Source organism: Euwallacea fornicatus, chromosome 4, assembly GCF_040115645.1.
Source record: "Euwallacea fornicatus isolate EFF26 chromosome 4, ASM4011564v1, whole genome shotgun sequence".
NCBI classification, from domain to species: domain Eukaryota; kingdom Metazoa; phylum Arthropoda; class Insecta; order Coleoptera; family Curculionidae; genus Euwallacea; species Euwallacea fornicatus.
The window spans coordinates 5801916-5824481 of NC_089544.1; the positions used below are offsets into that span (position 1 = coordinate 5801916).

At 32.7% G+C, this 22566-nt stretch overlaps 1 protein-coding gene and 1 long non-coding RNA gene across 6 annotated transcripts in view; one reads left to right on the plus strand and one right to left on the minus strand.

The window, feature by feature from the left end:
- Positions 1-22566, minus strand: part of LOC136338854 (speckle-type POZ protein B-like) — a 38937-nt gene that overhangs the window by 2200 nt on the left and 14171 nt on the right. Inside the window, exons 1-6 of one of the 3 annotated variants that reach the window (XM_066281620.1) lie at positions 17321-17466; positions 6657-6765; positions 6330-6480; positions 1505-1741; positions 1167-1414; positions 966-1110 (exon numbers count right to left, since the gene is read on the minus strand). In XM_066281620.1, the coding sequence (XP_066137717.1) occupies positions 966-1110; positions 1167-1414; positions 1505-1741; positions 6330-6480; positions 6657-6765; positions 17321-17337 (907 nt within the window). In that variant the 5' untranslated portion in view covers positions 17338-17466. Of the gene's footprint in view, positions 1-965; positions 1111-1166; positions 1415-1504; positions 1742-6329; positions 6481-6656; positions 6766-10471; positions 10817-17320; positions 17467-22566 lie in introns of those variants that run through there. The other 2 variants (XM_066281621.1, XM_066281622.1) reach the window with 2 other exon arrangements.
- LOC136338885 (uncharacterized) lies at positions 1841-3670 on the plus strand. 3 transcript variants are annotated; one of them, XR_010732027.1, is made up of 3 exons: positions 1841-1859; positions 2699-2794; positions 3018-3670. It is a non-coding gene; the product is annotated as an uncharacterized lncRNA (long non-coding RNA). The 3 variants fall into 3 exon arrangements; XR_010732026.1 differs by lacking the exon at positions 1841-1859 and adding an exon at positions 2592-2610; XR_010732025.1 differs by lacking the exon at positions 1841-1859 and having other exon boundaries at positions 2511-2794.

The window sequence follows — 22566 nt, forward strand, 5'->3', positions numbered from 1 at the left end:
GCGATCGAACGATGGAAATATTTTTGCATTTTGTATGCCCCCAAATGTAACGCCACTTATATAATCAATGGACCAAAATGTGATCCGTATTACTAAACTATACTACAGGTCAAGTTTTCTATCTTCGATTGTCTCTTTAAAATCTGAAAACTTATCAAAACTCCTCAAAGAACTGACAATTAAAGATGCTGTTATAAATCTCTCTCGAGCATGGAGTAGACTTCAAGCTGATACGATTAGGAAGTGCTTTGTAAACATTCTCAACTTTGAAGGAAGTAACAACGAGGAAGATTCTGAAGAGGATATTCCCCTTAGTATATTGAAGGAACGATATAAAAGTGAGACTAAAGAGCCGGAGCTGGAAGTTGTAAGTTTACTGAAGGAACTTGACCAACAAGTAGTTTATTCTAAAGATGAGAATCAAAGATTGAACGAGGATTTGGAGGAAGAGCCACAAAGCAACATTAATGATGACGATTGGGAAAGCAATGAAGATCAAGATGAAGCTCACCAAGAGAAAACTGACGTAACTTCATCAGAAGCTTTGGATGCATTTAATACGGTTATTCGCTGGGCGGAAAGAAACATATTCGAAGTTAACGACTTGTTGGTGCTACGAAAGTGTCGAGACAAAGCACTGCAAAATAATTTGGCAGCGAAGAAAGTCCAAAAACATATTACACAATATTTTAGTAAAATGTAATAAGTACATAACATGAAAATAAAATACTTTTGATTATATGAACAATTTGATGTTATGAACACCCTCGGTTTGAATTAGTTCACATAATCGAGCGCATACTGTATTTATTTTTTTAAATACAAATGTACCATACTCCTGCCAACTTTGCCAACTAGATAGAAACACTGAAAGCGAAGTTGCCGATAAGACAAAAAACTCCATGGAAATTATCTTCTTGACAAAATTAACAGGACACTTATATTGATCCTAATAAAAATCTTACCTTGTAAATTGTATATTGTACTAATAGGCAACAATTTGGCTGCGTATTTGTCGGCACAATCCACCTTGTCCGTGTAAATATAGCGTATTAGCTCATTTACCACACCATAAGAATATTCCGGAAGAGACAGTAAGTATTTTACGTTCTGCAAGTATCGGTAACTAATACACAGTTTTTAAGTAGAATTTAGAGTCACCCTACCTTATTTTTATCACTACTATGAGTTTCCAGTCTTTTGGCCAATTTCTCGCTTCTAGTTTTCACAATCCAACTGTGAGCAGTTAAAGGGGAATTGTGGCAGTCCTTGTTCTCAGAATCACAGTAGCTCTCAATCATCGTATCTTTGCTTTCTTCAATCGCCATCAACCTCGCCATATCTTGAGATAAACTGTGCACCTCTTCATCACTTTGAATTATCTGAATCTTCACCATTATCCTTACATCTTTAACTAAAGAAAAACGTTTGTTAAAAACTATAAACATTAACATCGTCTATACCAGAAAAAAGCTTGTGGGAGTCTATATTACGAAAAACGTACCACTGTCTATGTGTCTATCCATGATACTCAAACTCTTGTACCCCACAGATAAGAGTTCTTTAGTATTCTGCAGATTGAGAACTACACTGGAAATAGGGCAGCATTCCCAGTGTTTGATGTGGGCGTCGAAAACCCCAAATTGGAACCTAATACGCGCTTGGCCAGTTTCTTCTGTTTCGCACCCAGTGAGATTTAGGCATATCACCAAGGGGTTAGTTACTTTTTTGCCATTTGCACCTGGAATAAAAAAACGAGAGGGAATGACCAAGGGTCGGTCGTTTTAAATTTAAATAAGTTTTAATTGCGTCAGAGCGTTTGTGGTGCTTAAGTTACGTAGTTTTGGGTGTAATTGGGTGTAAGGTCAATTTAATTAAACCGCTTAGGATATTTTTATGTTGATGTTGGGTCTTCAGAGTCCGTTATTCTTATTACTATTAGAAGAATTTTTCTGCTAAAAATTGAATTTTTTCGAAACTGTTAGTTTTGGAAGACTTATTTTAAATTAATACATTAGGCTCGTAATGAACAACCAAAGTATCCTGAACTAACGGGAAAAAGTCTGGCATATTATGTGGACAAAAATAGTAAATTTCGAAGCTTATTTAAAAAAAAACGAATTTGCACATTCTTCAGATAATAATAAATTATTTTAGATGCATAAAAATATGATTCATTAACACTTAAAACACGCGTAATGAATAGTAATATTGTGTTTTCAAAGTGTAATTTGTATAAATTACTATTGAATTTTTTGGTACAAACATGACTTAGCAATGAAAAATTATAGTTTGTAAGTAGATACTTTCACTTCATGTTATTATACGGAAAATGGATAATTTGAATAACTTAAAAAATTAAATTGCATTGCTCGGGCACATAACATGATTTATAACTGAAACTTAATGCATCATTCATGAGAATTTAGTTGAGTAAAAATTAAACACTATTAATTTTATACACTTTTAATTAATAGTTTCCAGTTCATTTTAAAATATTTGATACACAACTTCTAAAATTTCCCTAATAAATTTTCTTCTGAAACTACACACGTATATATTTTAGTTTCATATTTTTGACCAAAATTGGTAAAATTCACTGGAGATAAGGTACCTGAAAACATTTTTTGTCTCAATTTAGTAGTTTTAAATATTGTAAACTCCATCATGTTAGTTTTTTTTTCGTTTTTACTTATAGGGATATTAACAGTAGAACCACTTTGGAACCGAGCTATTTATTTCTCAACCATAGTCAGAATCAGACATTTGCGTCTATTTTAAAAATTGTTTACTGGTAAGAACATTTAATATAATTTTATTTAAAAGCTTATAGCTGCTTTTTCTTAGACATAAAATATTTACAGTTAAAAATGCATTAGTACTCATTTAAATTTACATTTTTTAGTCAATTTTATTACCTTAAATAAAGCTTCCTATCTAAGAATTTAATTTCAAGATAGCAATTTTGCAATTTTGTTTTTTCAAATTCCGATTCTGACCTAAATTTCTATTTGCAGCTAACATTTTGCAACATTTCACAATGCCTGGTTGCAAAACTTGCAAGACTGTGAAAAAACCGGCCAAAAAGACGACAACGAAGAAGAGCACTACGACCAAAAAACCAGCCACAAAGAAGGAGTCTGTGTCTCCAAGGAACTGTGGAGTCAAACCAAAAAAAGTTCAATCTTCGGCAAAAAAATCTACAAGATGTCGCAGAACAAGCTTTGGATGCTGTAATTATTCCGATTCCAGTTCATATAGTTCGAGCGATTGTGATAGCTATTCCAGTGACGACTGTTGCTGTGGCCCCTGCAGGCGGTAGGAACTATCAATGACCATTAGGTAACCCGACAAGATGATGATTTATACTTTTAATTAGCGCTGGTCGCCTTACTATTTATGATTTTTTGATGTTTTAAATAAAATTACGAACGAAATGCTTTGATTCATAAGTGTAAGTGTAAGTTAATAAGTGTATGTAATATTTTATATGTAGTAGCCAGTTTATATTGTTATTCTAAAAGTCTTTGTAACATTTTAATGATAAGATGAAAAGTTAAAAATGGCCTAACCATCCAAGCAGCAAGTTACAAGCGAACTTGTAAGTTGCTATTTTGATGAAAAGTTGATTAACGATGAACACTTTTTTTCAAATAAACTTTCAGTATTATGAGAATTTTTATGTTTAACAAAGCTTCAAATTTAGATCCTTATGAGAAGTAGGCGACTTTCAAAATAGCCTCAAACGATATGTTTAAGTTCAGAGGTCTTGAAACGTAAAGATGGTTCATTTATATGGAAGGCACAGCCAGCATCAAAATTAAGCTAATTCTACAAATTTGGCACTATTCAAATATTCAATACGAGACAAATATTTCAATGTTGAAAACTATTTAGATACGAAAAGTGTATATCAGTTGCTGTCCAGCAAATTTGGTTTTATCTGTTATTAGGTCAGTATGTAATTTAATCGGCAAAAACCACTTTTCGAATGCAGAGTGAGTTTCCCTTGGAAAAACCTCTTAAAGTAAGGTTTTTCCGAAAAATTATAAACAAACAAGGCTACACTGAATTTTCGAAAGAAAAAACTATTATTGAACAATGCTGACTGCTTCCTCACAATATTTTTTTGATCCAAGTGCATAATTTTTTCAAGTACAAATTTTTCTGCTCATTTCAATGTCAAAAACTCTATAAAAAGTTTATTTTGCTTATGCAGATATTCAGAAAATTCTACAACAGTCATTTGAGAATTTCATTAAGTACGACTGGGAAGTGCGGTTTGGAGTATGTAAACTACGATAAAAAATTACATGGCGGGATGCTACGATAGAAGTTTAGAAATATCTGAGATGAAAACTCCAAACTCGCCAAGTTTTCGGTGATTTTTATTATTTCCTTCAGGCCTTGAGAGCCTCAGGTTCCTCCAAACCTTGGTAACTTGGGAGTTTTACATTCATATACATTAGTTCGATATGGATTTATTTCATTGGGAATATTTTGCCTAAGTACAATCAATCCATTTGGGTACTGTGTTTTGATGAGGTATAATCCTACATTAAAGAAACATTTATAAACCTCGTTCAACTACTTTCAATTTTTCATGTTTGTGCAGAGTGAGTCTGGATAATTGTGGAATCACTGATGTAGGAGAAGAGAATAGAGCCTTGTTTTAAATAGTTTTGCCACCCTGTTTTGACAAACGAGACACTAATCCATGGATGCAAAATTGAGTGGAAGTAACGTCGCCGTAATTTCTTACGAGTTTTGTCTGAGGCCAAATCTTACATGGACAAAATTACCTATAGGGGTATTTGGCCCAAAAATGTAGTGGAGCGATTTTAGTGGAATGCCCACAGTTGTTCGCTTTTTTTAGGAGGGGGGAGGGGGGATAAATTAACAAAAATCCAAGAGTCTGTAACAAATGCTTAATATACGGAAAATATCTTCAATCAGCTTGTCTTGATCTTATTCTATTATAAGTTTTTTTTTGTTTCATATATTTAGCTCTTTTCGTTAGTAAAAATACTAGAAAGGTAATTATTCCCGAAAACTTCGGATTTTCCTTGATTTATTTGAAGTCGTTCGAAATTTGTACGATCTCAAAATAGCATTTTACTGAGGATCTAATTGCGCATCTTTGCCATAATTTTACCGACCTTGTGTATCTTACTGGTTTCGAGTTCCAATGACGTGGTCAAATTGTGAAATACTATGTACGCTACAATTGATTACTGAGATTCCACTTGTGCAATTTTGTGATTTCAGGAACGGATTGAGCAATAAAAATTTTATTAAGCGTTGTCTTGTTACTAGCTACATCGGAACGTCATTAAAAATAATCGATATGTTTAGTCTTCTGCAAAAACATAAGGTTAAAAAGTTCAAATTTCACAATGTGAGGAAGTAGATTGGCTTACACTTATTTATGATTGCAATATTTTATACTCAAATTTATATTTTGGCAAAAACAATTAAACATTTAACGCACATTATCGCGCAATGTGGCATAACTGCCTAGAAATTGTATTTCTAAAATCGCCTACAATGTAGTTTCCCCTATAAAATTCCCTTTTGTAATATAAACGTTGACGCAATTCCTATTCCAAAACTGTTCTGCATAGAAACAGCCTCTGTTATTTAAATTGCCCATAGCAATGTTGGTTACATAAAGTGCTTATTACCAGCACCGCCAGAAGGTCAAAACAGATACTTTATTGATTAGTTTCGAAGTCACGACAATTGCAAAAAATCTAGACAGTAGCACCATATGAGAAATATAATTAGTGTATTCTGAAATCGATATTTCATCATTGTAATTTCCTTTGGTATCGTTAGGAACGTGAATCAATTAGGAATGTTGGTCAAAATTGTATGACTATTTTAGATTTATTTTTCTACCAAAAAAACACGCCAAGTTCTATAAGTGTGAAATTAATTACATTAGGCTTTTTCCCATTAATGCTATAATTAGCGATTTCGAATTTCGTGGTATTTGAGAAAATATATGATTTGATTATTGATTGATTGAGACATGATTAGTCCCATGACAGCCATATTAAATTTTTTTATCAATTGCAACAAACTCAGCTAAATTATCATCAGTGTCGAAATAAATTTGGTATTTAACAGCAAGGCAATATCCGATTTGATACGCTTTACCTCGCACTATTAATTACGGATCTCTTAGTTCCATTTCGATGATTTTCAGGGTTCTCAATGTTTCAAAGAGACACTACATCAACAAAACTTTTTATAAGATTTTTCTAATTTAACTAATACCTGAATTACAAGCGGAGGTGAAAATTTCTAAAAACAAAAAATCCTACCTTTCCAAAATCGGACAGATACGTTCCAGAAAGTGGTGACACCATTTACGGAACATCTAAACTCTGGACTATCCAGGAGGTCCCTCTTTTTAATCGTATGGAGGAACCTCTTGATGTTCCATATTTTGCGGAAAATTAGTTCCGATGCCACCTGGAAGAAGGAAAACAATGTGTTGCTAAAAACAAAAAAAGGGGTTAAAGCAATCGTTAATAAATTACTCTAGTACAATTACGTCATTATTTTTTAAGAATAAAAACTTATGTGTATATTTTATAAACAATTTCACATTAGAAACACATTAGAAACTTTAAGGATTAGGTACTAACAGGTACTTCGAGTTCTTCGTGAATGGAACCGACTTCGGCGTCTAACGATTCCTTGGGACTTTGGGCTGTTTTGGGCTTATTTTTCGGTTTGGTGGGCATAATGTTAAGTCTGAAACAAACGAAAAACGATTTAAAAAATTGAACAGAAAAATGGCGATAATTAAAAAATATAGGACTACTCATACAAAGCAACCAATATACATAAGTCTGTAATAATAATGTATAAATAAGTACATGATCGAGGACCTTGTTTTTTCAAATGTTAATTAAAGGCCATGATCGAGATGTAAATAAGAGGTTGACCTAAAAAAGGCTATTTATTGGAAGAAAGGTCAAGAGCTTATAGAAATCAGGAATAAAAATTTGACGTTCATATTTGAAGTTAAATATCTTAGAAGAAGGATATCTGAATACGAGAAACATTTTCAGCTAGCTACATCCTTGGCCTATCGAATATTAGGATTTACACCTTTTGTGTGAATAAATTTTCCAATGGAAAATCGAAGTACCTACTCCTAATTTTTATTCTGAAGTCATAATCTAATTTTATCTATAGATATACATTTAGTAGTAACCAGGTTCAAGCGTTACAAATTACTTTTTCTATGTATTCTATTTTTAAATTTTATTTAGACTATTAATATTCATCTTGGTGTGATGTATAGTAATACGTAGGTGGAACACTAATGAGTACTTTTTAACCTAAAAGTGTTATGTAGAGTAAGTATATTTTAGTATTTTATTAATATCTTAGTAAGACAATTTTAGAACTTAGTGTTAATAACAATATATGGACAATGTCTAGACTAAATTACCCCAGAAATAGTTACTGAATTTACTTGGAGATTTTGTAAAGTTTTCATTCCTACTTTTTTTTTACATTTCTATATTTACTTATTATTTTTCACGCTGCAATAGAGGGATTAAAAAATGAATTACTCATGCTATCAATTGTTTTTTTCCTTGTTTACAGATAGAGTGCTCTCTTGAAATGTTATATTCGTTCAAAAAGTCCAACAAATTGGTATGATTGCTATGTTTATTGAGAAAGTTAAGGTAATCACATACGTATGTATTGCCGATTTTCATCAAATTACACGAATCTATTTTGCTCTTTACACCTTACTCTGTAGGTCCTTTCAAGAAAATTCTGAAAGTATGCATTTCCCAGAACATTAATAAAAGTATTGAACACACAGTATCACTGAAATTTTGATGTATAAGACCCCAGGAAATCAGATATATTAGTTTCATTCGTACTTGGCTTCTTTATATATATCCCCCAAGGCTTAGACATAATTTAAAATTGTTTACCTTACTGCTTTGAGCACAAGTTGCTCAAAATCAAACGAGTCCACCAAATAATAAAACTTCAGTCTGAGGCACCCCTTAGTCAAAAGGAATGTTAGTGATCAGACATAATGATACCTACAGACCGGGCAAAGCTTAACAGGACTAGAAAGGAATCAAAATGGCCTGCAGGTCGACAGTACGAAGGTAAAATTTAGAGTTTCATAAACTTCACTGGATTACAATACTTAAAATACTCCTCAACATTATAGATGTCTACTATGTTGGCCGGAAACATGGCCTAAACATACAGTGGAATATTGTATGATTCTGTTAACGTACGTTGTACAGAATTCTGGTTCTGGAAAGTTGTTTGAAGAGATATGAGGATACTTTAAATATTACCCTAGACACTTTACGAGTGTAATGAGGTATATAGGGTAATAACTATCAAGTTTGCAGGTAGTCATTATGCCGAAACACAGTTTTCAACTATTTTAAGGACATTCCATTATAAATAAAATAATAACAATCTTTTTGTAAAAACAAAAAAAAAAACGTTTTTGAGGTTATAATGAAATAAACGAAAGAAATATCTAGGAAAAAATCTATTCCTCTCTGACTCGTATTATCGGGCAATTCGAGACAAAGATGGATATATGATGTGATTGATGCGACATCAAGGATTAATCTTTTATTAGGTGTATTAACGTCTTTATCTGGCTTTCGTTTCGACGTCTTCGTATTCTGTCTCATTTGTGGTGACCGATTGACTTACTTCCCTTCTGGGCTATCTTTTTATTAAATAAGATATTCTCTTGAACTAGCACTAAAACACTTGATAGTGGAATGTTTGGAATGTGCTACCATTTCGGGAATTCCGGATTTAGCTGGTTCTTAGAAGCTCTCTTATTATTTTTATTAGGGGGACGTGACCTTCAAAATATTCAAGGGCGTTTAGAAACAATTTGGAATTAATTTTATAGAGAACTAAAAGAGATAAATATTTAAAACCTTACATCATTGGAATCAGCTAAATGAGGATTAACTAATAACTATATAAAATATATATGCCCCTTTACAAAGACTTAAGCTTGGATTTACATATAAAAATCTGATAATTTTAAGAAAAATGGTTCTTCAGTTAATAATTTTCTTGCGAAATCTGCAGTATATCCTGAGCTGGAGTTGCCAAGATGCATATCAATTTGTTTACTTAATTAGTTAGGGTCAACTTTGATGTTTGAAATGTATAGGAGTGTCGTGAACTAATTAACATAAAAATGGTAATTGCATAAGTTCAGAATTTTTTTCACGCACTCATGCTTATTATTTAATTAAATTGACAAATTTGATTAATTCAAGTTATTTCGAGTTAAATTCGGATACTAATAAAAGATGGAACTCATGTCTGGAATCTATTTTTTGATAATCATAAATGGTAGATAGTTTCAACTACAAACAAATAATTGATAAAGATTACAGAATTTTAATTAAATTTGAACAATGGATTTAAATTACTCAAAACCATGAAAAAGTGTTTCTAAGAATTTTTAAAACAAATTATAATTAATTTATATAATATAGTTTCCAATTGTTTAAGTTAAGTCATAATTGAGTGGTTTTTAATAGAAACAATTTCATATTACAAGAACAAACGATTTTTTTATTTAAGATACAGTTTTTCCCACTATATGGACAATAGATATCAGAAAACCACAAATGAAATTTCGTATTTGGTACACAAATACTGAATTTGTGCGATCTGATAAATTTTTTTACGTAATAACAATGTAACACTGCCATTACGCGCTTATGCGAAACATTGCAGGGGAAGAGCTTCGATTCACTTTGAAAGTTTTAAAAACAATCGTTCCTAATTTATCTGTCTTTGCAACTAAACTTTTAAATTCATTGTTGATATAAAACTCTGGAAAATCCGGACACAAAATTTGTGTTAACCATAAATTGGAAAACGAAAGTAAAATTTTTCGACAACAAAAAACAATCAATTTAAATAAATATCGTGTATCTTAATGGAACTAGTTGAGAACGATGACCTACATACTCTAAATCTCAAGACGGTTTAGATAGTTAGCTAAGGCTAAAGCCAAGATGGCAGGAAATTAATATACACTAAGATCACACTACAAAGAAAGTACAAAGAGGAATCATGAGACAAAACTCTGAATAAAACCTTCAGAAAACAATGATTTGACGCTCAATTACTCATATTTACCGCATTCACACTTAATTCATTGTTCTAAATAGTTTGTTGCCATGAGTCTCAAAATAATCTTCCAGCACACGTGTCGGAAACATGCCACATCCTCAACGCATGAAGGAGAGAGTTATCTTTTTCGAAATGTGAAGTAGAATGAGCATAACAAATCATATGCGGATGAAAGCTTTTGAGTTAAATAATGAAACCTTTAATTACTTAGCAACAGTTAAAACCCAATTCAAATTGTCATTACAACAGAAAAACTTTATGAAATAAATCAATTAATAACATATTCACTTACAATTTCATCTTTATCAAAATCACGATCTCACGACTGAAAGGATAGTCCCAGGAGTAGCCCACTGTCGGTATTTGACCTATGCAGAGAGTATACGCAATTTCCTGATGATTTGAATGAACTTTATCTGGTATCAGCACATTGTTTAAACCAAGTTGTTAACGCTAATAAAAATTGCAAATGGGCGAATTCGATGGGTGTTTCACGATCACGCAGGAAGGAGATGCCACTAAACAGCGCTGCGCGTAGCTATCGATGGATAAGTTTAGAGCGTTGCCGAACACAACACACGGTCTAAACTGGTCTGAAGTTGATTTTCACTTTTACTTTTTTATATTTGGAATCCCATGTCGCGTTCTAAAATCCGTAGTATGACCTGGTCATGGTCCGCGATGGGGGGTTCGCAGAAATGCGGCTCCAGGGACGGGTTTTAAATGCTAAAAACCTGACAAGTTTGTGGCTCTATCTTAGAGTTTTGTAAATGATACATCTTAAGCTTTGATTTGACGAGGCTTTATGTGTATCTAAAAAAATACATATTAATAATCTGAAGTAATCTCCTGACCAAGTACAAGCATAGTTCCAGAAGTACCCGACTTTACACTTAAAGAAAAAAAATGGAAAATACTTCGTTATTTCTCAACATAATTTCCTTTCAGATTAACACACTTTTCTCAGCAATGGTTTTATGGCATCTATACCCTGTTTATAATAAGAAGCTTCAAATTTTTCAAAATAGGCATCAACTTTGCACTCCACTCCTTCATTATTAGTAAATCTCTTCCCACCGAGCCATTTTTTCAAGTTTGGAAATTGAAAATAATCTAAAGGGGTACTAAATTTGGTCAATAGAGTGGTTGAGGAAAGGTTTGAAACTAAGTCAAATGATTTTGGCCATCGCGATGACGGAAGTGTGGACAGGTGCGTTGTCTTGATGAAACAAGACTTTCCTTTTTGCTAAATGCGGTCGCTTTTTCCTGATTTCTTGCTCAAACGCTGCAATAAATTTGAATAATATTGTTTGTTTATTAGTTTTTGCTTAGCGAAATAGTTAATAAAAATTATCCCACGTGCACCTCAAAAAAATAACGCCATCACCTTTACTGCAGATGGAACTGTTTTCGCCCCCTTTGGACCCTATTTCTGCTTTGAGTTCATTGCTTTGACTGCTCTTTCGTCTGAGGTGTGCAATGATGGACTCATGTTTCATCTATTGTTATGAATCGACGCAAAAATTTGGCTTTATTACTGGGAAACTTTGCCAAACACTCACTGGAAACATCATGACGGCGCTTTTTTGTTCATCTTGCGCATATCATATTTAATATCCAATCGTTCAGTCAAACTATGATGTCCAATACTTTTTATCAAATGCCTATCATGTCTGATAACTCGCGCAATTTTACGATGTTCTAGGATGTTTTGTGGATTTTCACCACAATATCAGGAGAGGTCAAATCTGGAATGCGATTGGGTCGACCAGTGTGGTGTTCGTCTTGGCACCTGGTACGACCGCATTTAAACGCTTTTACCAATTATTTTATAGTTGCTAACGAAGGAGCAAATTCCTCCTGAGTAGAATCTAACTCCGCTTCGATGTTGAATGGGCTAAAACCTTTCAAATGAAAGTATTGAATCACGTATCGATGACTAATTTTTTCCATGCTCAAAATCTCTAAAAGCGTTAACTAAAAACGGCTCTAAAACAAACACTAATTAGTGTAGTACCCTCAATCTTTAAGCATAAGCTTGTTAAGGTTAAGTCTTTCTAATATACGGAAATTTTTAACAAAAAATCGTCATCTATACCGGATGTTAGTGAAGTAAGTTTCGCATATTTAACAAATGATTAAGAACATCATTTTATACAAAAAAGTTCCTTACAACAGGGGTCGAAAATCTAATAGTTAAAAAAATGTTTTAAGTTGGTTACCGAAAAGCTGCGGGAAGCTTAAAAATTGAATAAAATGTTGAGAAACCTACTTCACAGATGTTGATTGTTCGATGTGTAACAAAAAATTTTAATTATTCAGCATTTACATTGTTAAAATAATTTTAAATTTCATTAAAACTAACAATACGACTTAAAAAGTAAAAGTAACCTTAAGCGGCAACACCGCACCGAACCCTGGAAACCTGACCCTTTGAAGAGTCGCCTAAGTTAACTTTGCGGGTGAAGTAAGAAAGTATCGGGATGCGCGATATACAGGTAGGCGTATTTACCGTGCCAATATCACAATTATGTAGCTATCTGCGTCGCGTTACTCTGCGGTCATCTACATTTTATCCTATCTTATCTGCCATATTATCCTGCACAAAGTGTCCTGGCACCATGGATAAGTAGAGCCCATTAGAAGGAGCATGATAAAACCGCCCTTAATTTTTACATTTGTCATGGACTGTATGTTTGTTTCATATTTTTAATATTTTAATGTAACCTCGTTTTTCGTTCAAGTGCTTTCTTTGTCATTACGCAACACCTCATTCTCAAAGTTAATTTGAGCGAGTTGTACATGAATTTATTTCGAGTTATTAACAATATTCACGTGAAAATGTATTCTTCGCGTCCAGTTGTCGAATACTTAAATCATAATTTCGAAAAAAGGTGGATAGGAACGAATGATCCCTATCATTGGCATTGGCATTGGCCTGCCAGATATCTGAATCTTAGACCTTTGATTTTTTCTTTGGGGGTTTCATGAAAAATTTGGTCTACGTTGCTGAAATATAAGATGAAAATCAGCTATGACAACCTATTTTTGCTGCCGCTGATCATATTAGGAATATCCCAAGGATCTTTGATCATGTACAGGAGTATTGGTTAAAACACTATTGTACATGCATGGACGCAAATGGTGGATATTTCAAACATTTAATGTAGTAAAACCAATAACAAATTTGTGTTTTTAAAAGAGATATTAATGGTGTAAAATATTTAACGTAACGTATTATACTAATTAGAGATGACTAGAATAGTTTAAAAGTAAGCGGTTTTTTAAAATAATAAAATAAGAATCACTTAATGTTTACATTTTAACCATAAAACCTATTGAACCCGAAAAACCCATGTAAATGCACCATATTAAGTTTATACGGCTACTTAAGGAGGTATTAAAATAAAATAAACACGATGTGACGTTACCAATTATCAAAACATGTTTTTCTAATTTTCTAGGGAAGTGGTTGTATTTACGACCCTTGTTACACAGAACTTGTTTGTTTAAAATGATGTTCTTAATCATTGGTTAAATTTATGAAACTTATTTCACTAACACTCTGTACATTAGGTCGGGTACTTCTGGAACTATTCTCGTAGTTCGGTATTCCTAAAATCCAGATCAGTTTTTGAGGAATAAGGAACGCAGTGCTGCATTTCACTTGGAGAGTACAAAGTCTTGAATCTGGTCATTAGAACGATTTTTTTGAAATACATTAAAATCCATTTGGGTTTTTTGATTTTTGGCCTTTACGCAGAAGCAAGTGCAATTAACAACTAATACTACTATCGTCATTATCAAGGACTTTGGCGATATTGATGTCAGCCCTGGGAACTTTTTATTCCTCAGATTCAAAACTGGCCTCTGATTACTATAGTTCATAAACGATCTTAGTCGGCGAATGGTATGTTTTTGGGACCCAAAATTGGTATGTTTTGTCTTTAATTAACCCCACGAAAAAAAATCAGTTTGAGGTATTAGAGGTTGTGAGATTCAAATGGAACGACCAAATTTGAATTAAAGTTGAGGAACTATGTGTGGTGCGACTCGAGAATCACTTTATTTCATTCTCTTTGTGGTCACAATATCAGGCTACCACAAAGTAGCAGCCAAGATGATGTTGGACTGAACATCACGTTTGAGTTTGCATCCTCAGAGACACTATTCCGTGCGAAATTCATCAACAACCTTTACTATTTTAATCATGGTTTATTGATTTCGTGATACAATAATTTCGAGAAACTACTTAAACGTGAGCGCATCTATATTGGACACTAAACGAGTATTCAAACGTGTATGAGCCTAATTGTAAGATGTTACTATCTTCCTAAAAGAAATCTGATTTGTTTTTAAGCGTGAACTGAACATAAACAAAACATAATTAGACATTTTCGCAAGCTAACTAAATTTAAAAAAATGTCAGAATATGGTTTAGACTAAACCTAAACATACATATGAGCATTCCTTTTTAATGTTAAAATCATTAATATTATCTGAAAATGATAGAGGGTTGGTTGTAAGTTTCTTTTAACACAAGCGTGAGAAAACGATAGATGGTTGTTCATGAACTCTTTTCGCTTAGGTGAGAGGAAAATGATGAAGGGTGTGGTAACCGTGGGAAAAAGGCTGAAATATCGGTTATTAATTCTCTTAAGAAAAAAGGGATATGCGTTCAGGGGTGCTTATGACGGGTTATATCTGGATCCATTTCTGGGCTTGATTCTTGACAGCAAAGAGTTCTTCAAAAACTTTCGAAGTTTTATTAAAAAAACTAACTAAATCTCACGTGTATAAATTAATTATACACAAAAACTAAACGAGCGTCGAAGGATTTATTGATTACTCCAGTCTTAACAGATGAAATTAAATTCCTGACCCAATTCGCCTCAAGACGATTTGCACCAATATCTTAGGACAATTTCATTATAAGTTGTGATTTGTTGGATAGGATAGTTTTGGATGATTTTTTCTCAATTTCTCATAGTCCACACTGAGCTAGATCGAAAACTCAATTAACGATTAAGGACAAACGACTATAATTAATAGATTGTAGTTAGTTTCAATAATTTCGATGGAGAGAGAATTTCTAAATATACTAACCATGATATTGACATAATTCATTAAGCTCATTCAAAGTGTTTTGCATTATTAAATACATAAGACTGAATTGCCAAATCATAAGTCCTCCCTGCTATCTACGAGTCCAAGCGAGAATTAAGATTTACTTATATAAAAGGAACCTCTTTGGGAGGTTCTCCGGCATTAAAGCCTAGAACCAGGGAATGAAACAGAAAAATGGGGAGCATCAAGTCACTTTCATGCCTATCTGGTGGTGGTTTATGGAAAATTGAAGTCATCATCACAACAAAAAGTTTGGTGCGACGAAGAAGTAAAAGAATTTTAGTTCGTTAAAAACAGTTAGGTTACTTCAGACCTTAACTCCATACGCCACTCTCGATTGGCTATTTACATAGGGGGCACTTTTACTACACAGTTTTAATAGGATAATTGTTATTTTTCCATCAGAACTTGATTTCAAAGTAACCACCTCGATTATAGTTGTACACTTGATGTGGATTTAGGCCTAGAAATTTTTTCCTCAAACCTCTTAAAAGGTCGATTGAATACGGTGAATCTCAACAAATTTTCAGGTCAGGTACATTGTTCATATCCGGATACTCTGACGAATTAACAAGAAACCAGTGATGAAAATAGAGTTTCTAGAATGAAATTTAATGGAATTGAACTTCAAACCGGATTTTTTGGATTTATTAGAAAATCTGATGAACTCTGCCAAAAAGTTATCCTCGTCACATTGGCATTCAAAAACAAAAAACCATTCCATAATGAAATCATTTTCCAGCATTAATAGTGATACAAATGAAATATCACCATCTACTTTGCCAAAAACACGCTACTCATTCTTATACCGGTTTTCCCCCATTAATGCGATTTTCGCATGCATATTATTTCAGGAAATCGTTTTTCATTTGTCATCTAAAGTTCATTACGCGGATTGGAGTTCAAAATTCGAGATCTCAATCGGCTTTTAATACCCGCTCAATTTATTTCCAGCGTGTTCATGCTTGTTTCACATGTGGCATGTTCAAAGTCCACATTTTATGTAATAAAACCATACCAATGTATTTTAATTTACAACACTCGGGGAATGTTTATGAAGGATGGTACACAGAGTCGCTAAAAAGCACATTTTAACATAATTTATCGTAGCTATTTAATATATAGCAAAAATAAGAATTACAAAACTTCTAAAGGTCGTCTACAGGAAATTACAGCAATTTGTGTGAATATTATTTCAACATTATTAAGCACATCTATAGCCGCCAGGGAAACTTTTCAGAAATTATTGGAGATTTCTTGGAATCACCTAGTACATGATTGAAAGGTATAGAGAACTGATGATGAATTTTAATGAGACAATTTGAATAAAATTAATATCGACAGAAATTGGAATAACGATAATCAAGATTGTTATCATGCGAGCACTCCGTGATATCATGACTTTTGAATATACATTTTAATAGCGCTGCAGGTTTCGGCATTTTAATCCAATGCTGGCTTAATCTCCACATCTTATTCCGATATTTGTGGATTCTGTGAATTACTAACTTTAATTGTTTTGTTAAAATACGCCGGGGATTAGTAAGTTTAACAGACTTTAATATAAGCAGAAACACATCCTTATTTATTTTAACCATGGAATGATAAGGTTATCAGTGCTGCCGGTAAGCTAAAACGTGTTCAAATGGGAAAAGACCTCTGTTTCTGATAAAATATATTAAAAAATCGCAGGGTGACTACTCGGCCGTAAGTTCCCAAAAACAAAGTATTTGGAACTTGAAGACCACATTATTGAACCACTACTGCGTTAAACGGCTTGAAAAGTCCATTATGCAAATTATTCTGAATCAATTCACCAAGGTACAATTTCTTTGCAAACTACAAAATTTACGTTTTGTGATCGCGTGATTGAAACCTAAAAAAGGAACATAGGTATCCCTGAAATGATACACAGGAAATTAGATCACATCGGGCTTATGAAGAACAGAGATATGCGGGTGAAAATTACAGAGTTTCATGCAAAAGAAATAATATAAACTGCAGAATTATTTACTTGTTTAGCATTCCCATGATATTCACTAAAGTCCACAGCAACAACAAACCGATACAATAAAAGGTAAAAGTGCCAACACTATCACCATTGAGACGTGGAGGCAACTAACATGGAATGAGAAAATTCGTGTCTAATGGTAGAATTTATCAGCTAAAAAAGCACATTTCTGCAATAATTGCGATAACGCACCATGATAGTGATATCTTTAATCGGAACCCCATTTGCTCTGATAAGTAATGGAACACAGGTTTCATAATGGATTTGTGGCTCGCTCAATGACCTTGACCTTTGTGTTTCAATGATAAAAAGTTGTTGGATAGGAAGTAATTTTGTTTGTTGTTTGTTCCAATTAATCGCGCTCATTTGATGATTAACTATTTGAATTTTGTTTTATAACCTCTGACTTGTGGATTTTTAGGGAAGATATTCCCCTGCTTTACTTGCAAGTTTTCCGTGTAGCAAATAACGAATATTTGTGTGTTGCATCATTTTCAAAATCCTTTTCTAGTTAATAACCAGTTATTGACCGGCCGACGCAAAAATTAAAAAAAAAAAGATCATCGCCATTAGGTCACCTAGATAAGCAAAAATCTAAAAATTGCAAATTGTGTCTGGCAAGATTTTCCTGCTTGAAATTGGGAAATATTTACCAAATCGATTACTGAAAGTCGTATACATATATACATATATCAATCGACAGCATAGATGGTTCCTTAATGTGTGGAATGGAATTTTAAATACTTCCGTTATAGGACCTTACTTTTTTGAAGGCAATTTAACTGGACAAGTGTTCAAAGACTTTATTGAAAATAGACTTGAAGAATTATTGGAAGAAATACCATTAACAATTAAAAGAAAAATATGGTTTCAGTTAGATGGAGCACCCGCACATTTTCATAGAGATGTGAGAGAATTTCTCAACACTACGTTTCCCCGAAGATGAATTGGGCGAATTGGTCCTCAGTTGTGGCCCGCAAGATCGCCTGATCTTACCAGTATGGATTTTTTTATGTGGGGCTACATCAAAGATGTAGTCTACAAATTACTACCAACAACAAAGGAGGACATGAAAATTTGAATTCAAAATGCATTCAAAGAAATAACACCAGACATGTTATCAAAGGTGAAATTTTCTTTTCAAAAACGTATTCAATTATGTATTGAAAATGATGGCCATCATTTCGAACATTTACTGTAAATTAAAATTTTTTTTGGGAATCTGTTAAACTGTAATAAATACTTTTAAAATTCGTCCTCTACAATCAGCTTTCTTTAATAATCATAGCAAACAACCCAAGGCATAATTTGTATTATTTAATGTTATTATTGAAAATTAAATAAAATTTCATATTAAGGGAAAACGGTAAAAAATAGGTATAGAACACTATAGTATCAATTGAAAGGGAATTAATTAGTGATTCTAAGTAATACATAAAAATGTATATATTCCATTTGAAATAAGAAAGTTATGCTAAATTATAAGGGAGTAAAATTTGACCATTCTTTTTGGTTACCCTGTATATCAGTTTGGTAAATAATTCATTCTAGTTTGAAGATTAGTTTGTACTTAAAAAGTAATAGTAAAAAAATAGTAGCCAAGTAACTTTTTTCACCTAGCAAAAAAAATTTTCTTTACTTTTGCATTTTTATATTTTCTAAAATTTCTCGAGAAGCGATTGTTTTAGACCCAATGTGTGTTATACAAACTTGTACTATTTTCTACTTATAATTCCAAATATGTAATAAAATATAGGGTGTTCCATTAAAAAAAACATGTTTGAGATGTATCTTTTTTTTATATACATCCTGTATAAATGAAAATATTTTTAAAATATACCTTGTAAGGTCCTACATACACCTCTAAAAACAATTTTCGATCAAATTATTAATAAGGACGTAATACCCCGAGACGCTCTTGGTGTGCACACCCTGTATAAGCTGGCAAGTTTTTCAAGATTGGGATATAAAGTATGATCCATTATTACACTACACTGTAAATTACGCTTACATAACTTAAATATTGCTTAAGTGGTTAAAACATGAAAATTAGGCCAAATTTTTACAAAATTTAAATTATTTCAAAAACCGTAAGTGCTAGGTATTGTAAACCTTATTAAAACACACATTTATTTTGATCGGAGAATCCAAAAATGCAACAATATACAAGGGGTTCCATTTAAAAAAACACAACTTTGATACTTTTAGCACTTTTGGGACACCCTGTATAATATGAAAATAATTTTAAAAAGTAGCCATAATAGATCCCCATATAACCCAAAAGAAAAATTTTTAGAAAACCTCGTATTTTGGCCACAATATTCCGAGCCGTATAGCGTGAATAACCCTGTATATAGGGGAATTACGACTAACCTGAACTAACTTTAGCAAATAATTGTAAAAAATTGTATCTAACCCAAAAGTCATCTTAGAAAAATCACCTCCGAAACATTATCTAATCCGATTTGATCTTATTGAGAAAAGTTGATATATTTTTTTTATTCTTCTGTGGATTAATCTGATCTATAATCTTACCGGGAAGTCCATTTCTGAAACGTTCTGTCAAAGAAACAAATAGGCAAATATATTGTTTAATTGTGCTGAATAATTTTTTTAAATAACTCTTCCGCCAATAGAAAGTTTTTGATATTACTTGTTATGTTAGTAGCTATTACTAGCACTAGTTCTTATTTGTTAATAGTGCCAGCGCAGCATAAGCGGAGCAACGAAAATGAATACTGGGTGTTACATTTACTTAAAGCAGATTTTCGATGGCATGGTACGGATCTATTTGATATACTTCTACTGTTGTGTTGACCCATTTTAAACTGCTTTTAATTGACAGAGAAAGAACGAATGGGAGGTGTGAAGTCATCTGTAATCAAGTTGCATTTAGACCGGATTTCAGAGCTTTAAATTAATTCTGCTTATAATATATTAATTATTTTGATCCAGTTTTGAAATAGAATCGAGAGAAAAATCGTTTGTCTATTCCTAACTTTGTTTCTGGACAGTTTTATGATTTAAAGAGTCTATGTGATCGGTTTACCGTTTTTTTTTTTTACTAGAAAAAGAAATTAATTCGAAATATGAAATCTTCATTCTATGTATTCGGTTTACTGAAGAAATTTTATTGCCGCATTTTAGATATTAGTGTTAGCTTTCTAAAGTTATTGTTACTGACCGAAGAACAGCAAAATTCTGAAGTTATCACTAAATCCAATATATAATTTTGTTGAAAAATACGCAATAGCTGAATATAACAATAATGACTAGGTTTTCCAACTTTCAAACAATAAACATGTTTATGAAATAAATTCTTACATGATGTATTTATAATAATATCGAACAAAAAATTGAACGTGTGTAATCTCCAATTCCTAGGTATTAAAATTTAAAGTTTTTACTTGTCCTATAATTTGCACAGAATACTTTTCTACTTAAATTAATTACATACCTACATATCTATAATATGTATTTTAATTGCTTTAAAGCAAAGGTTGCAAACTTCTACAGATAATTTCCTTATCTACCACGCCAGACATAAAGGCGTCAACAAAACGAATTTATCTTTATTTTCGAAATGTAAATTTAAAGTATTACACTTTCAAATATTTACTTGTTGGTGTACATTATTATTGTTTGAAACTTTTTATTATATTTTCGAAAAATGTTTTCGTAGCATTAATATTGATTCTAAGAAATTTATATTCCAAACAAACAAAAAGAAGCATCCGTAAGATTTTAATGGAAAAACGATGTTCTGACCTCTTTCTTATAAAAACTGATTAATAGACCGAAATTTGTGGAGAACACTATCGAAACATTTGGTTCTAATTAAATAGACGCACCTTAAATAATATCTCACTCTATCCAATTTTAATGCCCTCATTAACGTCATTCTCTTAGAACTAAAAAGTAAACACGCCTAAACCAATTACCCACAAAATTCTGGTACAATTTTTTTATGTACACATGTGTAACTTTTACGCAAATCCATTAGTTTTTCGTATTTACAAATTGGCTTAAAAGCTAGATCCACGAGGTGAAGCCGTGTTGATATTTTATAGCCGTTGAAAATATGAAACACTCGGAACATTCCAAACAAATCTAAGTCGTTTTTTTTGTGATAAAACACTGATATTAAAAAGCGGGCTTAAAATAATTTTCATGTATCTAGTCTGTTGCTCCTCTGGATTTTCCAACGTTTGTTTTAACCTGAGATTAAACATACGAGGATAGTTCCAGAAGTGCCCGATCTGACATATAGATGGCCATTTTTTTGACAAAAATTTTTGTATATTACAAAGACTGAACTTAAAAAATCTTATGTCTAAATTTTGATGGTGCTATGCCGATTTGGGATTGTTTTGGAGCCGTTTTGGTGAACGCTTTTAGAGGTTTTGAACATGGAAAAAATTAGTCATCGACACGTGATTTAATACTTTCATTTGAAAGGTTTTAGCTCATTCAACATCGAAGCGGAGTTAGATTCTACTCAGGAGGAATTTGCTCCTTCGTTAGCAACTATAAAATAATTGGTAAAAGCGTTTAAATGCGGTCGTACCAGGTGCCAAGACAAACTCCGCACTAGTCGATCCAATGACATTCCAGATTTGACCGCTCCACATTATGTGGAGAAAAGCCACAAAATTGTACTGGAAAATCGTCGGCTAAAACTGCGCGAGTTATCAAACATGATGGGCATTTCAAGAAGTGCTGGACATTGCATTTTGACCGAACAATTTGATATGAGGAACTTGTGCGTAAAACGACAAAAACAGTGCCGTAAGAATGTTTTAAGGAAGTGTTTGGGAAATTTTCGCAGCAATGCACCAGTCCACACTTCTGTCATCGCGATGGCGAAAATCAATGGACTTGGTTTCAAAATACTCCTCAACCACCCCATTGACCAGATTTAGTCCCTTTAGATTATTTTTTATTTCCAAACTTTTTTATTTCCAAACTTGAAAAAATGGCTTGGTGGAAAGAGATTACCAATGGTGAAGAGGTGGAATGTGAAGTTGATGCCGAAGATTTTTACTCTAAAGAGGGTAAATAAGCCAAAAAACATCGCTGAGAAAAGAGTATTAATCTCAAAAGGAGACTATGTTTAAAAATAATGTAATCTTTTTCATTTTTTTTTTCTTTGAGTGTTAGGTCCGGTACTTCTGCGACTATCCTCGCATATTAGCAGGTCATTTGCACCAAGGAAATTAACCTGATCCAACCCGAATTAACTTCAGTCA